The sequence below is a fragment of the Dermacentor silvarum genome, chromosome 11 (assembly GCF_013339745.2).
Source record: "Dermacentor silvarum isolate Dsil-2018 chromosome 11, BIME_Dsil_1.4, whole genome shotgun sequence".
NCBI classification, from domain to species: domain Eukaryota; kingdom Metazoa; phylum Arthropoda; class Arachnida; order Ixodida; family Ixodidae; genus Dermacentor; species Dermacentor silvarum.
This window is the reverse complement of record NC_051164.1, coordinates 43,464,789-43,486,634: the sequence shown is the minus strand read 5'-3', so window position 1 is coordinate 43,486,634 and position 21,846 is coordinate 43,464,789. Positions and strand designations below refer to the sequence as shown.

The window sequence follows — 21,846 nt, the reverse complement described above, 5'->3', positions numbered from 1 at the left end:
AGAAAACAATGCATGGAATCAATTAGCACTCCAATGTCACAAACAGTGCTCACCTACACAGCTAAGTAGATGGTCATGGTTGAGCTAGTAAAAAGCTGAGAGACAAAAAAATGCACTCACTTTGAGGCCAACAATACTGCAACTTGAGAAACATGGGCACTTGGCAGGCAGCAGACCTCAGCTTCAGCAGGACAACAGCAACTAGCCTTTCGGCGAAAGAAAATGATTAATTAATAATGTTATGTAACCTTGGTCCTGCTAAGTATCAGCACAGTCATCTGGTTTTCATGCATATCTACCCTCCGCTTAAGCAATTCAGCTGAAGTATTTATAAAATACAGTCTACGATGATTGCGATCACTTCACTGGTATGTCCAGTTTTTTCTTTCTTTTTCGGCAACTGATACAACATTTTCAGCTAGCTTACTGACACGAATAGCTTGACCGCACAGGCATCATTCGAAGCAAAACATCCTGCTGTACCGCAATCAGCTGCACCAAAGAAAGACAGAGCAGAGCTAACAATATTTTTTTGTCAGTGCAATAAAAAAGCGCATGCAAGAATAAAAGTAACCATCACACGTAGTGAACCACTGCTATTAGCTCCAACGTTTAGATGATCGGATGCAGACTATGCTGTCAAGCCAATACAAGCGTCAATGCAAGTTATGTGCGCGACTGAATGTCTTTTTATTCTACGTTTTTAACGCAACAGAGCAAGATGTTATAACCGTCACACGGAAAATTTCGATTGCGCTACCATGGATATGGACCTAAATTGATTGGAGATCCTTTTTCCCGTTCACGCGTCCTTTTTGCCCTAAGAAGCCGTTTACTGGCCTTTTTTGAAACAATATTTCCTATAGTGACGCCGGCGTACGACAGATCATTTTAACTATTACGCTACGCAAAGGAAACAAACAAAATTACAACGGGCTTACCTCGTGAGCAGGTTAGGAGTGCGCGTAGACTTTTGAACATCCGTTGAGGTCAGGCTATCGCGTATCCAGGCACATACGTGCACCTGAACAGAGGACAACTTCTTCGATGCCTCTGCGTCCAGAGTTTTGTAGACGAAGTGAAACACATTCAGCGCAAATATCCCCGCGCTATGACGGCACATTACGAGCACACAAGCGCACATCACACAGCGACAAATTCAGAACTTTGCCAAGAGCCAAGCAGCGTAACCATCAATCGCTTCTGTTCTTCGCTCCCGATGCGTCAGTCTCTGTTGCTTGGGACCTTGCTCCGCTCTTGAGTACGAATCAAGACATATTTACGGTAAACTAACAATTTGCACAACATAAAACGATAAAAGCCGGCTGACTACACATTTGCAACTTCGTCAACCGCTTGTTAGATCTTTCGATGGTCGGATGGATGGATGGATGAGGCTGAACCCTTTAAATAGGGCGACGGCACACGCCACCTACTCGTGACTATTAACATATTTTGTATTTGTGGAGGGTGAAATTTCACTCTTGTCTTGATTTTAGTCACCAATAAGAAAACCTCCGTTTGGTTACTTCTATCCGCTTGAAGTCTATTTTGCCTACACTGTCCCTAAATCCCAATGCTGTGAAAACATCAGCCCCGTTGCTATGCACTGCAGGGTTAAGCCCTTTACAGAAAAGTATCAGGTGTTCAGCCGTTTCCTCTTCCTCTCTACACGCACCGCACAGTGTGTCATTACCTTGGTACTTGACTCGGTACATCTTCGTCCGCAATACTCCCGTCCTGGCTTCAAACAACGCAGAACTTCTCCTAGAATTAGCATAGATATTTTCTTTGGCGATTTCTTGCTTGGACGTTCTAGATGTTCCCAGTGCTGATTTCGACTGCATCCTTGTTTTCCACAGACCCCTCTCTGTTTATTTAACCTGTTTCTTAACCGATGCTTCTTGGTTTGCACCCCTCCTGCAGTCCAAATATTTCATTGACAATTTTCTGGTCAGCTTTCTCCATTGTGTGTCAACATTCCTCTTGTACAGATAACTTAAAACACTCCTTGTCCTCCACTTTTCCTGAATCGCTCCTCAAATTCGATCTTGCTGCGAGCTTCCCTGCCCTCGAATGACGTCCATCTCATGTCACCCTGTAGTCACTGATTTGGTGTATTTCCGTGTGCTCCCAAAGCAAACCTACCTACCCCTCGCTGCATAATTTCCAACCTTGCTCGAACCCTCATCTCATGTACAGGACCACATTGCCGATAGTCAAACTAGGGACCATCACCCCTTTCGAAATCCCTCTCACTACTTCGTACCCATGTAATTCTACAGTGCCCTATTTTTCATCACAGCGACATTCCTGGTACCTTTAGTCATTGCATATTTTTCATGTTCCGTTAGGTACTCAGCCCCATTGTTTATCCACACTCCAAGATATTTGTACTTATGCACTACCTCCAGCGTAACCTCCTGTATCCTAGGCTCGCTTGTCCTGATTATGATTAAAAATCATGACTGCCGGTTTTTCTTTACTAAACTTCCAACCTAAGCTATCTCCTTTTTTTACCACAAATGTCCATTAATCCCTGCAAGTCTTCCTTGTCAGCCATAAGTACAATGTCATCCGCGTACATCAGACCTGGAAATGGTCGTGGTAATGACTGTTTAACGCATTCTCCTTGCTTGAAAAATGAAAGGTTGAAGCCAAGTCCGCTCCTGTCTCATTTTTTCTCTAATCCTTGTAAATACAGCATGAACAACAGAGGTGACAGAGGGCACCCCTGCCTAAGCCCCTGCTGTATATTTATAGGCTCAGATACTTTTTTCCCATTTTATAACCACCTTGTTACGTTTATAGATATCCTTTGAAAGATTACTTACTCCATCTTCCACATCTAGAGTGCCCAGTAAATCTCACAAATCTTTTTGGATTACACTGTCATAGGCTCCCTTGATATCCAGGAATGCCAGCCATAGGGGCCTGCGTTCCTTTTCTGCTATTTCAATACAGTGTCATTGAGATCATATTACTAACCTCCTTTGTTTCTGGAACCCATATTGTAGTTCGCCCAGCACCTCCTCGACGTCCACCCGTGCCTGCAGTCTGTCCTTTATAATCTGCATCACCACCCTGTAAACCAGTGACGTCACTGTTATGGGACGGTAGTTGTTTATGTCGGCTTTGTCCCCCTTTCCATCATGCTCATCCTGCTTAGTCTCCACCTGTCGGGGAATTTACCATCCATTATCATTTTGCTCACTACCTCTCTTAATGTTTTCTTGGATTTTGGGCCCAATGTCTTTATTAACTTAATTGGGATGCCATCAGGACCTGTCGACGTGCTACTAAGAACCCTCTTCTCTGCCCTTTCCCACTGGCTTTGTTGAAGTGGAACCACTACACTAACCGGAATATCCTGGACTGATTGAGCACGTGCTACGTTTCGTTCTTAAAATTTTTCTGTCATCATTGTTCTTATATGTTCCATAGCCTCATCTCCTTCTAGCCGAACACATTGAGCTGTAACTATAAACCTCTGCTCTAGGCTAGTCTTATTACTCAAGGAGTTGAGATGTTTCAAAAATTTCTTCGCTGCTTTTCTATCCTGTTTGTTACTTCTGACAACCACTAGGTCCCCTTTCCTCTTCTCATTGATCAAATTGGATGCTTCTATTCTAAAGTTTAAGAAGTTATCCCATTTTCTGTCAACATCAGCTTCTGGTTCACCCTTCTGCTTTGAATATCTGTGTTCCCTGAATGCCTCCTGACATTTCTTATGGCCTTAACCTCCTCATCTCACCAGCTCTTAGGTTTACGTCTTCTGTTCCCTTTGGGCCTGACTCGTACCTTAGCAAGCTCTAGCTCAAAAAGCCCAGTTAAATTCGTATATGTCCTTTGTGCTTTAGTATCCCCTGAAATTACTTCCTCACTTTGTTGGGGTGCTATTTCCAGCTGCTTTTCCGAGTAAAATATCCCACCTGGTTGTTCAACTTGCCTCCCCTACCTACTTTCATTTCTCTTCCAAAACTCAGCGTGTTACGTTTGTGATCACTACCTAGACTTCTGGAGCCGTCTTCATCTATGTTCAGTACCTTTAGCCTATGATGCTAAAAAGCAAAGCGGACGGTGCCACCTGGTGCCGTGCTCTGTGAGCACGGAGAACAAATCAGAATCGGTTTCGTTTTCCAGTTTATGCTATAGTTGCTGGAACAGCAACTATAACAGTAACTATAGTATAGTAACAGTAACTATAGTTGCTGGAACGGCAAATAATTCAACTCTGAAAGAGGGTAACGCTTTCTCTCCGACAAGGTAGGGCATTGTGTACAAAGAGGTAGAGAAAGCAAGGAGAGGAAAGACAGGTATCCTTCATGTTTCTTCCCACTGCCAGCCCGATTCATGGCCAATCCCCCGTAGTGGGTTGTGCTATTTCTATAGGCACCAAACCAAACCAAACCAGGCAGGTCAACCAGACGAGCGTCCGGTTTCCTACTGGGGATGGCAAACCCCTGTGTTGCAATGCAGTGCACTGCAGAGCATCTAGTATAGTGCTAATTTGGGCTGGCTGGTGCATGTAATGAACGGGTAAATAACGAGTTGTGTCATAACATTTCCCTATTTTAGAATTAAGCTCATGAAACAACTGGTGTTGCATGTTGGGTCAAAAAGAAATAAACATAATCGCTATGGCAACACGGCACTGGGCGGTTCTTGATTATTATTATTAGTAGTGGTACCCACAGTACTCGGTTCCTCATCTTCGGTTACCATCGCGTAGTCGGCACACACTGCATATCGGTGCATGTTCGCGAGCTTTATTGTGCCGTGCAAGGACGTGCGTGCTCGCTGGTCTTGTTTCAATGTGAAGCGCGCCGAATGCTTGTGATTACATCTTACCGCAAGCATTGACAACATATGAACAATGCAGATTATGCCTAATCGTGGTGTGTCAATTGAACAGACAGTTATAGAGAGAGATGATATATTCTGAACTAATTTAGGGAGGTTGAAATCATATGCAACTTATGTACAGTTCAGTAAAGCCATTTTGCTCTTAGGTTGTGTGTGGCATTCAAAATTTTCATCTGCCATAGTACTTGGATCTAAAGGCCGCCAATTCTCTTCGAGACCATTTGTTACTAAATGTAAACGCAATTACGATCATTAAACCACTCGCTGCGTTTCGGTACTGATTGATCGTTTGCATCAGCACCTGAGCTGCGCAAGTTTGCTTACATGGGCACGTATGCGAAATGTGTAAACGAATAATGTGAAAACATTGCAAGTGCATGCATATATTTGTGCATATAATCATCGTCACAAGGCCCGTGTGCGCGGCCGGAATAGAGCGTGCAAAAACATATATTTAAATATGCCATCATTATTGCAACTTTTGGCAGAACGCTATAGCTCTCACACATTTTAGGTCTCTTCATAGTGGGTACAGTTTGCATGTTCAATAAAATATTGTTAGATGAAACTCTGTGAGTACAAGCGCTGATTCAGACAGCGTGCATAGCTTTCCTCGCAAAAAAATACGGATGTTCACATAACAAAAATACGGAATTCTGCCTGTCCTGTGCAGAACAGTGCAGCAACTGTATTATTACGGGTGAAATGTTCGTAGAACTTAAATCGGGGAGCATTTCCGTATTTTAACGGAAGTTTTGGCCATATTTTTTGAGAACGACGTATTTTCCGTACTTTTTCTTGCAATTCCTACGTATAATGGCAGAATTTTTTACAGTGTGTGTCGTGTGTGACAACTCGTCTTGATAATCTTCCAGTTCAAGCCATACGTGACCCCAGTTTCTCCAGTGACCCAGCAACTACCAATACTTAACGTAGAGACAACGTACAACCCAGAAGCGAACAACGTCACCTCCGCAGCGCAGCAACAGCCTCAGCCGACACAACGCACTCGATGGCTGCCAAAGCCGCTTCGACGACTTTGTGCTGGAGTGAGGTGTGTTATCACGCATGTGATAGGGTGTGACCGTTATGGACAGTGTGCAGAACTCATTGACCACGAGACTTGGTCAGTCAGACAGGGGTGAGATGTGAGCGCCCTTATATATGAGTTCCCGTCTTAGTGTAACTGACAGCTAGCGCTACTTCCGGCGCCTCCTTAACGCCTAGACGACACCAGACGCAAGCGAGGCCCGGGTTCGTACGGTCGCTCTTTCTCTGTCTTGTTCCCACCGCTGGCGCGGCCGGACGCGTTTCGATGGAGCCATGTAATAAACATATTCTTTTCAAGAAGTTGTCACCTCTACTTGACATGCCAGGCTAACGTCCCCAGCATTCCCCTCCAGCCCTCACAGTGCACGAGCGCGGCCTCCGCGCTCTTTAATGACCATTCAAATACGCCGAATAAAGTTATACGCTTGCGTCCAGCCTTCAGCACTGCAATGACTAATCCAGCACTGCAGAGCGGAGGCTATTTATATTCTCGATGACCGGCTGGTGCCGAACTCTGGAAGTGATTTCACGACACGTTTTCATTAGAAACAGCAAAGCCGGTCCTGAATTTAGAATAATGGCATGCCCCAGCAGATCACCGTGCTAAATGACACAACAACGCAGTTACGCACGCGCTCGCAGCTGGATTCGCTTTATTTTGTTCACAGTTAGGTAATAAAACATTACAGGGCGTCACCTATAAAAAAAGTTGCAGTGGCTTAGCTCAGCTATGCCAGGATATACGTAGCGTTAGCAAAGGTTCAGCTGATTATTCTTAGCTTTCCTGGTTGTCTAGATTGTCAAGGATTAGCTTGATTGTCATGCTTACTGCTGCTCCAATGACACACACGCGGTGTACGTATTATGTGGCACATGTATATAGCCTTCTTCTGTTCATTCCTCCTACGCTCAACCGCTAATTGCCAGGCAACTACTTCGGAATCCGATGAGTCAAGCTTCTCCGTTCTTCTGCGCTGTTGAGCAGCATTTGCGCTCTCCTTCTTCATGGCTATACCACACTGGCAAACGCCAGTCAGAAGCGCAGAGGCTCCAGCGCAGTGTCAGACGGCGACTGCACAGCGAGCGCGCGCCGGCGCCAGTGCGTCTACCACGGCTACGACGTCACTCCTCTGGAATGCGCAGACCGGCGCCGGTGAGCCGCGCGCGGCGGCGGCGGAGTGCGCGAGAGGTGCCGGCTCCGGTGGCTCCGGTGTGCAAGCCGTGTGACATCACTGATCCTTGCGCATGCGCAGCACGGCCCTTGATGTGCCGCGCGATACGGGCTTGGCTAGGCCAGTGTAGCTAACGCTTCAATATTTTACCGAGCGGAAGCACACATTGTGTGGCCAGTACGGCGTCATTTCATACCGATGCTAGCGTTCAGAGACGATCTGGCCTTGCAGAATGCCGTTTGCGACAACCATATTAAACATTCTTTACGTTGTCCTACAGAGTACCACCATAAAGATAGTTGGTTAAGAGCGTCAGCTTGCCAGGGCACTAAATAAACTAACAGTTTCAACTGGTAACGCTGCAAGCTTGGAATATGTAATCGCGTTTAGTGTTCTGTTGAATTCTAGCTAGCACGTTAAGACGCCGTTGTGGATAAGCTTGATAATGATGAGATAGGCTTTTTATTGCAACAGCAATTATATGGACACTCGAAGCACATTTCTGCCGTGGTTGTGGTCGTAGACGTGGTCGTGGATGCCGCTGTGAGGTTCCGCATAAAGTGCAAGCATGGTACCATTGCCGCCGCGCGCCGTACTCTGTATGTGCGAGCGTAAGCTTGCGAGGGTCAGCCGACGAATGCGGCTCAATTTTGCGCGCGCGAGGGAGAAAGGCGGGGCGGAAGCGCACTTCTGGCGCGCGCGAGGCACGGGGAAGTTTTACTCCGGCGGTGGCCGCGCGGGCGCCGTATCTTGAAAGCGATCTGCGATCTGTATGAAAAGTGCGTACCCGCGCGCTCCTCAACTTCAAAGTGATTTGCGATGTGGACAAAGTGCAACTTGGGCCGGTAGTTTCGTATGGGCTGTGTTTTCGACGTTTAGCTCGCGTTGAAGCGAGAGACGGAACTAAGGTCAATTCGCTCACTGCTGCTGAAGTTCCTCCTCACTCCAGCGTTTTGACAGCGAGCTTCCGCAGTCATTGAGAGAGATGTGTTCATGTTTACCTGTGCACGAGTTACACTTGTTAGTTCAGTTGGTGAGCGAATGTTTACAGTTTATAGGGCCGATAGAACTACTATCGTTAGTTCATATAGTTCTCTACTAATTTGTTATCACAATCTATGCTTCACCTTGTGGGCGAAAATGCGCCATTTCCCCACCTTAACACGTTTTCGAACCAGCGAGCGCGTGGGTTACAATGGAAGTAGACGTTATTTGAGCAGTTAACGTTGTAAGAGAGGAACAAGACTTTAACAACACACATGTTGAGCGCCGGCTTTCAACTGCACTCTAAAAAAATAAGACAGCCATGGTCAAACTGCAATTATTCCCTTTAGAACTTTTTTACAGGGTTGGAGTAGAGGGTTTATACGCTACCCTTGAAACCAAGACTGTATAAGCAACTGCAAAGAATACCACGCGCTCTAAGACGATCTCCCCAGTAAATATAAACTGGTTTTAACACCAACTTTGTGTTTGTTTAATGAAGGAAATATATGTACTAGTCTGTTTCTTTATTTTTCTGGCTTGATTCGGCTTTCCACGCGCTCGCCTGCGTTCCAACGCGTCCTTTTCAAAAGCTTCTCTCTGTTTTTGCGTGCCTACCGTCACGTACGACGGTTCGTCACGTAAGACGATCGCTTTCAAGATAGGCCCCGCAGCAGCGAGCGCATTGACCTTCGCGCTGCCTCTCGCTTCAACGCGAACTAAGAGGCGAGAACACAGCGCACACGAATCAGCACTCAGCGCACTCTGTCCGCATCGCAGATCGCTTTCAAGATAGGGCTCGCGTAGCCGTGTCACCAGAGTACGGTTCCTCACGGTTGATAATGTTCGAATCGAGAGGAGGTAGCGTCATCAAACACGTCTACGTACGAGGTCTACTAAACGTGACAATGTTAAATTACGTCACGTACTACAGCACGCATCGGCCAGTGCTCATAGTCCACGAAGCAGCGCCATAATCCAAACGCACCATCATATAACATGAGTGGACATTGCTACAATGATGATGATGATCCTTTATCATGGCTCGCACCCACTCAGGGGGATAGGCCAAGAATCGGGCGGCAGTAGGTAGCTAAAAAAATTCTTTTTGAAAATCAGAAATGCAAAATAAAAGAGAGCAAAAGCAAAAACAAAGATTTGGTATAACTAGACTAGTGTGCCAACGAGCTGTCAGACTAACTGAAGGGTGAACTTTAAAAGAGGTTACAATCAAGGTCAGAATAAATACAATGTTACTAACGAAATTGGAGAAACAAATTTCAGTGAAATGATAATGATTTGATAGGTAGAATAAAGTTACAATAATTAACAGGGTAATCGGCTTGTTTCAGTTAAAAATTCAAACACTGCGCAACAAACGTTACTGTGACAATGGGCAAGGGTGGAGCCCCCAAATGTTAATAATACTGGTGTACTTTATTTTAATCCAATTGTGCAGAGTGGAGCTACGAGTAATATCTTTCTCTGGTTCTAATACCGTCGGCATGGTAAAAAATAGTGGTCTATTGTTTCAATATCTTTAAAATTGTGGCACAGAGGGGACGTCGTCAGACGAGCTCTATGTAAATAGAAATTCAATTCCGGGATGCGACCGCGTAATTTGGAGTATGCAACTTATAACTGTCGAGAAGGACACCACTGATTATTCCAGTCAAAATCGAGATGCTGAAAGTATGTAGATGGAATAAGCGATAATTTGCTTAAATCATTTCGTAGGCAAAACGTTCTGAATCTCGATGCAGTGACGTAAGCTGTACCCGGTAAAATATAAATAACAGGTTCATTTAAAGATGTTCTGGCTAATAAATCTGCCATTTCGTTTAGGTATAAGCCGCAGTGTCCAGGAACCCGGAAGAAATTAATTTTTTGTAACGTTGTAGGGACTAAATTTTGAAACACATTTAAGATAGTTGTATTCGTTGCCCAGGAAAGCCATGCACATACCGACCGAGAGTCTGTTACTACGACAGCTTACTAGGTTACTACTAGGTACTAGGTTGTTGTTGTTGCCTCTTACTACTAGGTACTAGGTACTCGCCTCTTCCTCGTCGTCTCATGCTGGTCTCCGTTAACATTTCGGGAACGCAACAACACTTCTCCGTTTCACGATTCTTTCGCGGTGTTTCTCGCACTTATGCCAAATACAGTAGCATACGACGACAATACAGCCGGTGATTAGTTGCAAATGCTTACACGTCATTTAGATAACTCCCACACGAGATTTTTCAGTGTAATCTTTTGCTTGCGATTTCTGCACATACCTTGACCACGAAATTGGTCGCCCACGTTCTCTGCGCCGCTCTAAGGGCTTCGTTTCGTATACGCTTCCGCGCCGCATTCTGACGTCTCCGTTCCTCGTCACTGAGTAATTTGTTACTGCGTGGCATAGTCACAGAACTTTCATATTCAAAGTAATACAAGCAATGAAGTCACCCAGCAATGGGTATTTTTGGGCCTATGATGGGATGCAGGTCCCCCGATCTCGAGTGCGCCGGTTGCGTGTCCAGAAAATTGTAAGCATAGTTTCCTAGAGTTATTGCATGAAATTCTTGGGCGCGCGTGTTGTCGGCAACTGGCAGCTTTCTGGCAAAGTATCGCGTCGGAGGTTCGTGCGCCCACAAGAAGGTGGTGGTAAGCGTACATAAGTTTGTGTATACACAGAAATTCCCTTATTGAAGGCGAAATCGCGACACGTTTTTTTTTTTTTTGGGGGGGGGGGACACGAAACATCAGGACAAATGCAACTATAGATAGATAGATAGATAGATAGATAGATAGATAGATAGATAGATAGATAGATAGATAGATAGATAGATTGATTGATAGATAAACTTTATTAGCAAGGCAATCAGAGTTTTGTCTGGGTAGGAAACAAGCCCGGGCATCTATCCAATGAATTCTACGCATTAAAAGAAAATGAGAAGTGCTTGCCGGTGTGGCGCGTATGCACGCACACGTGCGGGAGGCCTCGTTGGCACGCGAACACGAGGCACGTCGACAGCCGTTCCATTTCCAGTTGCCAACGACCTGCGCTCTGAGCGACCTCCGAGAAGAGAAGCGGTCGACGACGGACGTCTCAAGAACACAACAAGCACGACCGCACTCGGACGCCGGCAGGAAAATAATTCTCTCCGCCACCAGGCGGACTACCAGCTAGGGAGACGCCACCCGCCAGAGAGGACCGGTGCGGTCTAATCGGCAGCCGGCTGCCACCGCCTGGATGACGGCTCCGGAGCATCACAACCGGCGCCCGACGACAAGCGAACGCCAGGAACGAACGACAGCGCCTACTTGCGAAGACGTCGCCGACACCGAAACCAACTGGGGCCGCTATATGCGCTTTGGGTGCGATTTCAGCGTCTGCCGAGGTTTCCGCCTACGAAGACCACGCAGAATACGAGAGGAGCTACAGAACAAGTCCCGCCGACCGACGCCGACGCTCCAACCACCGTCGAAGAACCGCCAAACGAGGTTGCTTGCCGGAAGCAGAGGACCTGGTCATCCCCGAGCGACGCCGCCTGCCCACCGTCACCGGGATCCCGAAGCATCGGCGTCGCTCGTGGTTCTACTAGTTCTACTCCTCCGGCAGCTCCTGTCGCCCAGGTACAGTGACAGTCGAGAGCCGAGGCTCTAACCAGTTCCGGGTCTCGACCGACGGTGATGCGCGGAGTGGGGAAGGCGAAAAGTCGGCGGCTGTGTTACTGCGTTGCCTCCAGCAGCCGCGCCGTAGAGGAACGCTGGCACGGGATCGCCTCCGCGGCAACGACGGTGCCGTGCGTCGCTGATTGGCCGGAATGGCGGCACCGTTCCAGTCACTTCGGGTCAAGCTCGACCATGCCGAGTTCCGGCGAGACCCGGCCACCGCGCGCCCGTAGACAGTGACGGGGAAAGCTGTCGGCCGAACTTGGGGGCGTTCTCGCGGCGAAGCGGAAAGAAAGGGCCGGCAAGTGAGACTGCGACTACAAGAAAATTAAGTGAATAGTACTTAGCGCGCACCTCACTCATAATTCTGAACTATGTGTGAGAAAAAACAATTCTATTCTACTGTTTTGTATTAGGTTTTGTATTATTCTAAAACGCCACTGAAATACATTTGAAATATTTGCCTTTGCAATTCTCGGTTCTTCGCACTCTGTGCTGCGTTGCCGTAAAATTGCTCTTGCGGCATATCTGCCTTTATGACGCGGCAGCATTAAGCGCAGCGTTCGCAGAAAATCCGGTGACATCGTCCGGCGTCCGGCGCCGTAGCAGGCGTTGGCGTCCTGTGCGCGAAAAACATTCTATACGCCGCTAAAGTACTTCTAAATTAAAGTTGCTCACAGTTTTTGTAGGAAAGCTGTATACAGGGTGTTATTTTTTTATCTGCACCAAATTTTTAAAATCAGAAAAATGTAAATTTTGGTCACGTTATGTTTACCATGCGAGTGTACGTATTGGCGGCCTCTAGATACAGAGCAATTTCCGCACGTACGTGCGTAATTAGCAAAGTTACGCTTAATAACTTTCTAATTATAAACAGTAGGTGGCTATAGCAAATGAGTACTTTGGGGCCCGTCCGCGACACTACCTAGCCCAACGATCAAATTTTGAATAGCGGAGTTCATGTGGGAGCTACGCAAACAATTACCCTTGGCAGCAGCTTAAAACTGAAACTGGCCGCAAAAAGAGCGTCTGTATCGTCGATGTCGCCACCCCTCAGCCTTTCGTCACGTCTCCAACGTCACCGCTGGTCCGGCCCAACGAGCAGCTTGCGTTATCTCCTTGCTGTTTTCGGCGTTTCAATGCCGGCGGGCCGCCAAATTTACTTCGTCATTCCGTCGGGCGCCACGTTGCGCTGTAGCGCGAACCCCGCTCCTTGGGCTTTTAGATACTACAGGCACGACGTCATATCAGTCTGTAGCGTCGACGGCGAACGCCGCAGATAGCAAGGCGATAACGCGAGCTGCTCGCGGGCCGGACCGGCGCCTACCTCGGAGAAGTGACGAAAGGCAGGGGGGCGGCGACATCGACGACAACGACGCTCTTTTTGCGGCCATTTTCGGTTTCAAGGAGCCTGCCAGGGGGAACTAATTGGTCGCTTAGCTCTCACATGAGCTCCGCTATTGAAAATTTGATCTTTGGGATAGGTAGTGTCGAGGACGGGCCCCAAAGTACTCATTTGCTGTAGTCACCTATTGTTGATAATTAGAAATTTATTTAGCGTAACTTTGCTAATTACGCACGTAAGTGCGGAAATTGCTCTGTATCTAGAGGCCGCCAATCGGTGCAGCCGAATGGTAAAGATAACGTGAACAAGATATATATTTTTCTAATTTTGAAAATTTCGTGCAGCTAAAAAACAAAAAAACCCTGTATACCTAGCTGAAAAACTCTTGGTCGGCCACAGAAACCCCAGCTGCGGAAATAAACCTATCAAAACCTTGCGTCTCGTTCCGTTGGTTAATACCAAAATTGGCATGGAATGGTACGAATATTATGGCTAACATGACTGATAGGTCATGACAATAACAAGATCACATGTTCGTCAGTTACGTCACGATTAACGATAATAAAATCATGTGTGGCATATACGCGCATTGGATATGCGGGTACGAGCCAGGGACAATAAAGGGAACAAAATCACATGGACGGATACCTACATTTGATATGTGGTTATGAGCCCCCGAGAGCAAAAGCGGGAGAGATCTCGTCAGCGTCGCTCCTACGCCTGGGCAGAAGAGCGGGCCCGCGATGCGGAGCGCACGCGCCAATGTCGGGGAGATCCGGCGGCTCGTGCGGCCGAGATAGATAACGACGTAAGCAATAATTGACCAAGACTTTAATGAACCGTCGGGCCTAACCCAGTCATAAACACCGGGACTGCACAATCCAGCTTCGCTGGTTTACCATCTGTACGGAGTGGTGCATGGGCGGTGCAATTTTCTTACATTCTTTACGAAGGTATTCCTCGGACAGCCACAAACAAATGTCATGAAACAAAACACCAACAGCGCATGCCTATTATGTTAACTCTTCTCATACTGAAATATTAGAAGTGCCAGACAATTACAGAAGAGCGGCCCACGCAAGAGGCCGCGTACGTTTCTACCAGAAAGCTCGCCTTCGTGCATAGCGTTCGTGGCCAGAGTTTCCCGGTGAACATTGCAGCTACATAAGCTGCAGTTGCCGGGAAGCGTGAGAAGCAGTCAGAGATCTTTGAATGCTATTGCGTTCCATTATTAAATGCAAAGCTTAAGCGCCCTCCACATGTTGCAGCGAAACTGTATATGGCTAGCCGATTTGTCCGTCCGTCGCCTGTACGCAGAAATTAACATCATCAGCAATGGATCGAACGTCGTCGTCTTCTTCCACAGCTCGCTCGTTGGCGCCCCTCGGCGCAACCACGCGAACGCGCTCGTGCCACTGTTCCCGCGTTAGTTGTCTTCTTCGACAGAGTGCCAGAACCCTGGACACGCGCCCTTCGGGTCCGACCCCTTCCCCGCCACGTGTGCAGAGAAGACCATAGCGGTCGTCGCCTGGCGCGCGTGGAAGCGTTGCAGCGACACTGTGGTCACCAACAACACGTGTATTACGTGGACGTTGCCGGCCCGTACCACGGCGGGTGGTATACGACCGCAGTCGTGCACAACACAAACACAGTTAACGTTAACACAGTCAACGGGCTCACTTTCAAAGCCTACAGCGCCACACACGCGGAGGAGGTTGCCATCGCCGACTCGCAAGGAGATTGTAGGAACTATGAGCTGGGCTGGACCGCCCCGCTTTCCCGGCGCATATTGCTATCTAGCTGCAGATACGTAGATCCAACTCCGCGTAACCTGATTTGGGCCCCCAGTCACGAGGGACTCCAGAAAAACGACCAGGCCGATCAGGTCCACCCGCGCACTCTCTCCCTGGGCTGTCTCCCTGCCCTTGGAAGCCTACCCCCAGTCAGACAATCTGGGCCTTTCATTCGAAGACATCACCGATTACTACAAGGAGGAGCATCGGCGCTACGCGGCCCCTTGTGAGGGACTGGATCGCGCTGACGAGCGCCTCCTGATAAATTCTCACTAACACTGCACTGTGACTGTGCCCGGCGGTGCTTACGCATTTCAACCCAGCCTTTGATGGCACGTGTCACTTCTGTGGGGAGGTGGTTGACACCTTCCACATAGTCTGGGCATGCCAATCAAACCAATCCATCCCCCCAACCCCGCTAGAGAGGACAAGGAGGTGGCCCTGCTCGGCTGTGAAGCCCTCAAGACCCAAAGGGCCTTGGTTCAACGGAAACGGGCAGGGTTGCTTGCCAATGGGGACCCGGAATAGGGGCTCAACCTAGTACTGTGAGGGGAGGGCACCAATAGGGCCCTAAACCAATCACCTCCCTGTAACCATTTAATGGCTAATAAATGTTTTTCACCACCACCACCACCACGACAGCAGGCTCCTTTGCCCCTCGTCATTTCAGCATAGAATTTCACGTCTCCTCTGTCGTCGTAATGGGGAAGCCGTATTTACGAGGGTTTGAGCCGTTGCTTAAGGGGGTATGTGACATTCATTGTTTTACGTTTGAAGCAATTTAATTTTGAAGAATGTCAAGCGGCAATGCGACAACGGAGGACTGCAGCCATACCGTCAGTGACGTCGTTTTCTCCGATGCAGCCGAACGTGTGTGTAACCTCGTTAAGAAACACAAGGACGTAACCAATAATTGAGAAAGACTTTAATGTACCGTCCGGATTAACCCAGTGATAAACACCGGGCCGCACGTTTCATCTTGGTTGGTTAACCATCTGTACGGAGGGCTTGGGCGGTGATCTTTTTTTTAAATTTAAGCTTTGGTTGCCTAGCCCATAACTGTATCGCGTCGGTCGTTTGCCTGTCGGTGAGTGTCCCGCGCCGGGTATACTTTATTAACGAACACCTGTGCTGAAAATTTGCAGACGGATGGCGGAGTGGTGTTACGATTGACGTGTGACACCTCGTGCAAAAAGGATTATCGGAAGACCATGCCTAATCGAAACGGAGGATGGATCCCTAATTTGCTGTGGGTGCCTCGAGTGGTCCTCGATCTGGCGGGCGCCCCGCAGTGATTACGTGTCCCTTTGTGTGCGTGCGCCCCAGGAGGTGAGAAAGGCTGCCTTCCACGAACTGTGCAACTCAGGAGCCTCGAGTCGCCGCTAGCCACGTGCAACGTCGCCTAGGGGAGAGGGAGCAGCCGCCAATCCCCGAATGGACTGAGTACATGTCACGTGACGTTGACGTGAGCGAAATGCCGCCTACGATTTTAGCGGGCCTATTTAAGCGGCTCCGCCATGTATTTTCTCATTATTCTCTTCTTTTTTTTTATCCTTCACCAACCATGAAATAAACAGTGCAAGTTTCGCACTAAAAATCGTCTCGCCCTCCCTGGTCGCCATGGTCTACCGGACGCCTGCAGCCTGCCGACAATGCCACGTTACCTAGAAGTAACGCCGGTCGAGGTTGTAGAAACGGCGTCCCAACAGTGGCTGTTATCAAGCCGTCGCGAAAAGTTCTCTATAAATATACGTGAACCAGTAGGTCTCATTGCCGATCAAATACGAGATCACACGTGGTGTTAGACTGACGGTCGTACAGTAGCAACTGTCAGCAAGTGGTTTCAACAGGGTCTGAAACATCTTCGGGAGACCCTTTGCTGGCGCGTTGGAGGCATCGCGATTGCATTTATTTCGCATGGCGTGATCATTTTCAAGCGAAGCTTGTATTGCCTCACAAGTGTCGGCGGCGGTGGTGGTTGGTGGTGGCGGTGATGTCACGATGAAAAGTGGGCCGATGCTGGTGATAGTGCAGAAATGTTCCAAGCTGAATTGCACATTGGGCTCGAGGACCTGTAACGCGATCTTGAAGTACCCTTGTCACACTTGGGACCCAGAGACCAGCCCTTCCCCGGTCGAGAAAAGGGGGTAAGCGAAGCTGGTGATCCGATTCTAGCGTGCCGATTCTAGCGTGAGGGCTTTCGAAGCCCAGGCGAAACGTCAGCGAAGAGCCGCGCACCCCGAGTTTAGGGCAAACGAAACGGAACGCCTGCGAAGCGTCGTCTTGCCACAAGCTTCGCTTACCCCCATTTTGTCGACAAGGGCAGGGCTGGTGATTTTTGTTTTCGGCAATATCAATGTGTGTGCTTATAATGAATACTGATTATAACGCAGCTGTCTGTGTCCCCAATGCGGCTTCGTAATATATAGGTTCAACTGTAGGCTACGGACGTTATGCGCAAGCAGGAGTCACGTTCCAGCTAACCGACCTATGTTATCAGTGCATGTTGGGCGACAGAGTGGTGCAAGTTAACGCACCAATTTTTTGAGAAACCGAACACTAATACCCCTGTCACACGGACAGCCTTAACCGAGGTTAAGCTAACTACGGTTACGGCTGACCGCAGTTACCGCTAGCTACACGGCAGGCGTAACCGTAGTTAGCCCCCTAACCATGGTTATCGCAAACCGAGCTTGGCAACCTCGGTTTACTCTCGCAAACCGACGAACAGGCAAGATGGCGGACGCCATGGCAATTGCGAGTGCACTAGCGTCGTCCGAAATTGCAATGAGCCAAAGGCGCAATAACTGGCCCGACGCTACAACACTTATACGCGTTTGAGAAGACCACCTTACCGCACTGCGGTCCAACACAAGGAATGCCCGAATATATGCTAAAACTCGAATCACACACACAAACCACTTGAGCACAGAAAACACACGACGTGAAGTATTATAAGCAAAGCCTACTGGCCATACGACACTTGTAACCTGTAGCAGAGGAAATAATGCGCACAAACTGCTAACACACCGCAACTACCACGCACAACAAAAAGAAACGCAATGGAATACGCTGGCTCTCGTAAAGGCTACTAACCGGCTACTAGCCACTGTAAACCGGCTACAGCAACCAGTGTTGTAAGACTTCATGTGAAACTCGCCAAGTTCATCAATATTATTTAGTTATTAAAGGCTTGTAGTATTGAAAATGTGAGCGTATATTTTATTGCAACATTTATCTGCATGCTGGTTATTATTTCTTTATTATACACAATGAACTTCGCGCAAAATATTTTGCACACATGAGGACCACGTGATTGCATCAGTTTGCTTAACCAAGTCCGTGTAGCAATGGCAGACGGCGCTCGCGTTAACCACGGTTAACCCTGTAAACCATGGTTAAGCTTAACCGCGGTTATATCTGCTCGTGTGACAGGGGTATAAATCAATACGTATAGGTGTAACATGTTAGTGTAATTCTGGTTCGCTTCCTTAAGGTACACTGAACTCATAATGAAATGGCACATGGTTTTTCAATGGCTTCTTTGAATTATATATTGTCCTATATGTTAACAGTATAGCGCAGTAAACAGAACGAGGTTACCCGATTACACACGCTGTACTGTACTGTACAAAGCGAGGATCACGGTGCAAACACCCTGTGACGTAGTTAGGGCGGCACAACATACAGCTTCGCCATATACGGAGCGATAAAGCGGCAGGCCTCGACCATGCTGCTGAACTCACTATGCTATCTGAATTTGTTCAATCGCGAGTTGCGCGAAGCACCCACCGCAATCAGCCAAAACCTCCTAGACAGCTATCCAAGATGCTATCTACATGCTATCTAGGAAGCTTTCAATCAGCTTGCGGGAAGAGAAAAGTGCGACGGCGGCTTCATTGCACGCCACACGTTAACGTCACACATGGTTTGAACAGAGAGCCGTGCTTCGCGGTGCCATTGTTCGTAATCAGGCAAATTGAAAGAATAATTTCGCGACAGTTCTTTCGACCTAGAAAGCCATTTTTGAAATGTATGAACCTGTCTCCAGACTTATATGACGATTCCCTCCAACTTTCCAATATAAAGATAGTGCGGTAATCCTTGTAACTAAGAAGGTTAAGAAAATGTGGGGTTCTTACGTGCCAAAACCACGATCTGATTATGAGGCACGCATTAGTTAGGGACTTCGGAACAATTTATACCGCCAGGAGTTCTTTAACGTACACTTAAATATAAATACATGGGTGTTTTCGCGTTTCGCCACCATCGAAATCCGTCCGCCGTGGCCGCGATCGGATCCCGCTAAGAAGGTAATAACGTAATTAGTGCAAGGTGAATCATTAACCGCCATAGCGAACTCATGGACAATACACGAAGTAACGCTCGTACCTTTATCGGGAGCATAAATTGCCACAAACTATTCGCTTACTAATCAATTACTTATTCGATACATCGTGTTTTGTCACACTGTGCGATAATACTTGCCCTATGCTGCCAGGTCCTAGCTTCTCTGTTCTTTGATATTTGTTTTATCGCTTTCAAATAAAATATAAGTAGAACAGAAATGAAAATATCGCACTATCGGGGGAGCGTTATCGCGTGGTGCAGTCAAACCGGACCTGCGCACCTGGTGATGACTCGGCAGCGCACAATTCACCTTCAGTTATGATTCCGACACGTGCTGCGCTGTTCGCGTTTCACTTGACGACCGATAGTACTTAGATTTAGGTGCTCGTTAAACAACCCACAGATGGTTAAGATTATTCCGGAGTCCCACCACTGCAATGTTCTGCAAAATCTGATCGTAATTTTGGCGCGCAATGCCCCAGAATTACTTTTAAAAAATAAAACAACATCGGTGCCTGCATTTCGAATTCGAAGTAAAACATGATTCTAAATCCCGTAAAGTATTAGGCGCGTCAATTAATACACTCACACACACACACACACACACAAAATTTTAAAGTGCTCAAGGTTCAACCCTCCGAAATAACGATGGTTGCGTGGTTGCGCCGTTACAACTCGGTTGCAGGCTCTCGAAGACAGAACATCCTTTGTGTGAGCAACGATGGTTACACAGTTTGGTGCATTAGCTGAATTCTAATATTTTAGTCCCTCAATTTTACGGGTAAGGCGCACGCAGATGTAAGGCAGTTTACAGGTGCTACTACATGAAATTGCAGTTGTAGCGCACTGCAGCCTTCCGAAAGAAATCGCAGTACGCCAGCAGGTCTCGACTCATAGTGTATTCAATTTAGTGCTTAATATTAAATACACCAGTGATACACCGGTCACCGTCACGCAAAGGTAGAAATAAAGCACCTTTCACTCACTCAACCTAATTCGCGGGTGAGGCTGAGAAAGGTCATTTAAAAATTATTTATTCCTAATTATGAACCCGTATCAACCGGTTTCAATCGATTTCATCCGTTACAGCTAAAGCCAGACCGACCCGGAAAACGTTTCGGTTTTACACGCTGGCTAACATGCATCCAACAGGTTTCCAAGACTCGAAACAATCGTCTTTTCGATCGTTCAATAAATCGAAAGAAGTGATTCTGACACAAGCATTTCCTACTTAATCCGTATACTACCACAATTGTGCGAAAAACATAATTTATACGTTTCTACCCTAATTCCAACCATTCAAGCGATTTCCGTCGAATCCCGCACCACATGTGCGTTAACGAATAATCCGATACACAGTAGAAACAGTAGTACGAACAATGCGGCCCAGAAATTTCGATCTGCAATCAGCTTTCTGAAAAGTTCCCACAATCCGAGCAGATATTACCTGTGCCATGCGTCGTCCGATAGATCGCATTATTTTTGGCGCATATCAATTTACTCTTTAAAGGAAGCCAAACCGCATTTCAAGAGCAACCACATTCCAGCTGATTCGAACGGCGTCACGTCATCTGAAGTGTCTAGGGGCACGACACCACGGCAACAAAATGGTTCCTGTTACGGTACGGATGAGTGAAATCAAATCAGCTTACCTGGATAATCAGGAAAGCCGCGAACGTCCTGAACATCGGGCTGGGACTGCAGTGCCATGCCGGGACAAGCGGCTCCAACGAAGCGAAGATAGAGACTGAACATTAGGTCTCGTGACGAGTGACGTCACCGATTATAGTTGCCAGGCGAAAGACAGAATTTTCGTTGAAACTGGCTTGTCGTGGGTCTAGCAGGCGTTTGCCAGATAGGCCATGCTTGGGGGGACACCGCCGGATTCCCTACAGCTGATTTGTTTGAGCCTGAGCTCATACTTTATGGCGAGCCATTTCGCATCGCGTTCTTTTCTCGTTGTCTGTGGGGGAAACCGGCATAGAGCGACGATGACCGCGACGTTGAAGCTATTGAAGAAGCGAGAAAAGGATGCAGAATGGAATGAAAACTGCGACCCTTCTCCGTCATATTTCTCTTACTCCGGGGCAAGCTGAGTTCTTGGGGGTAGAAGTAAAAGCTACCATAGTGCCTAAGTTAATCAAGTACAACGTTTGATTGTTAGAAAACATCTTTAGTGTGTTCAAACGGGTTTTTATGCTCTGTACTGCTCATCATAGAAATGTTGAGCAGTGAAGTGACAGATTCTAGTTTCTCCGGAAGGAACGTGTGGCATGTCTGGTACTTCATTTGATTGCGAAAGTTTTTTCTTGGTGACAGCATTGCCTGGGCTACAGCTAGCAGATGTCGGATCTGAGGGCTTTCGATGGGCTGACGCACATCCGGACGACGTCATCCGAATTAGTGCACATTTGGATGTCTCTGAGAAGCTGAGTTTCACTTGCTCTCTCTCTCACTCTCACGCACACACGCGCACACCGAATCGTCCTCTACGACCAGTGGTGCCAGGAGACGCTGGGGCGTCTAGCGAGAAGTCGGAGAAGGCTAACTAACAGAGATTTGTTAATTACTCTTTTCATTGGAAATTTGTAGACAGTCGTTGCTATGGAAAAGACGGAGGCAG

The 21,846-nt window shown here is 47.6% G+C and overlaps 1 protein-coding gene across 8 annotated transcripts in view; it reads right to left on the bottom strand.

The window, feature by feature from the left end:
* Window positions 1–21,049, bottom strand: part of LOC119432880 (uncharacterized) — a 63,941-nt gene extending 42,892 nt beyond the window's left edge. For 5 of the 8 annotated variants that reach the window (XR_007464483.1, XM_049659306.1, XM_049659310.1 and 2 more), the window contains exon 1: window positions 20,876–21,049. Coding sequence is in view for 6 of the 8 variants with exons in the window: in XM_049659306.1 (XP_049515263.1) it covers window positions 20,876–20,978 (103 nt within the window). In the remaining 2 variants the exon portion in view is untranslated. Of the gene's footprint in view, window positions 1–2,988; window positions 3,085–20,875 lie in introns of all 8 variants that reach the window. The other 3 variants (XM_049659309.1, XR_007464482.1, XM_049659307.1) reach the window with 3 other exon arrangements.
* Window positions 21,050–21,846: the final 797 nt, after the last annotated feature.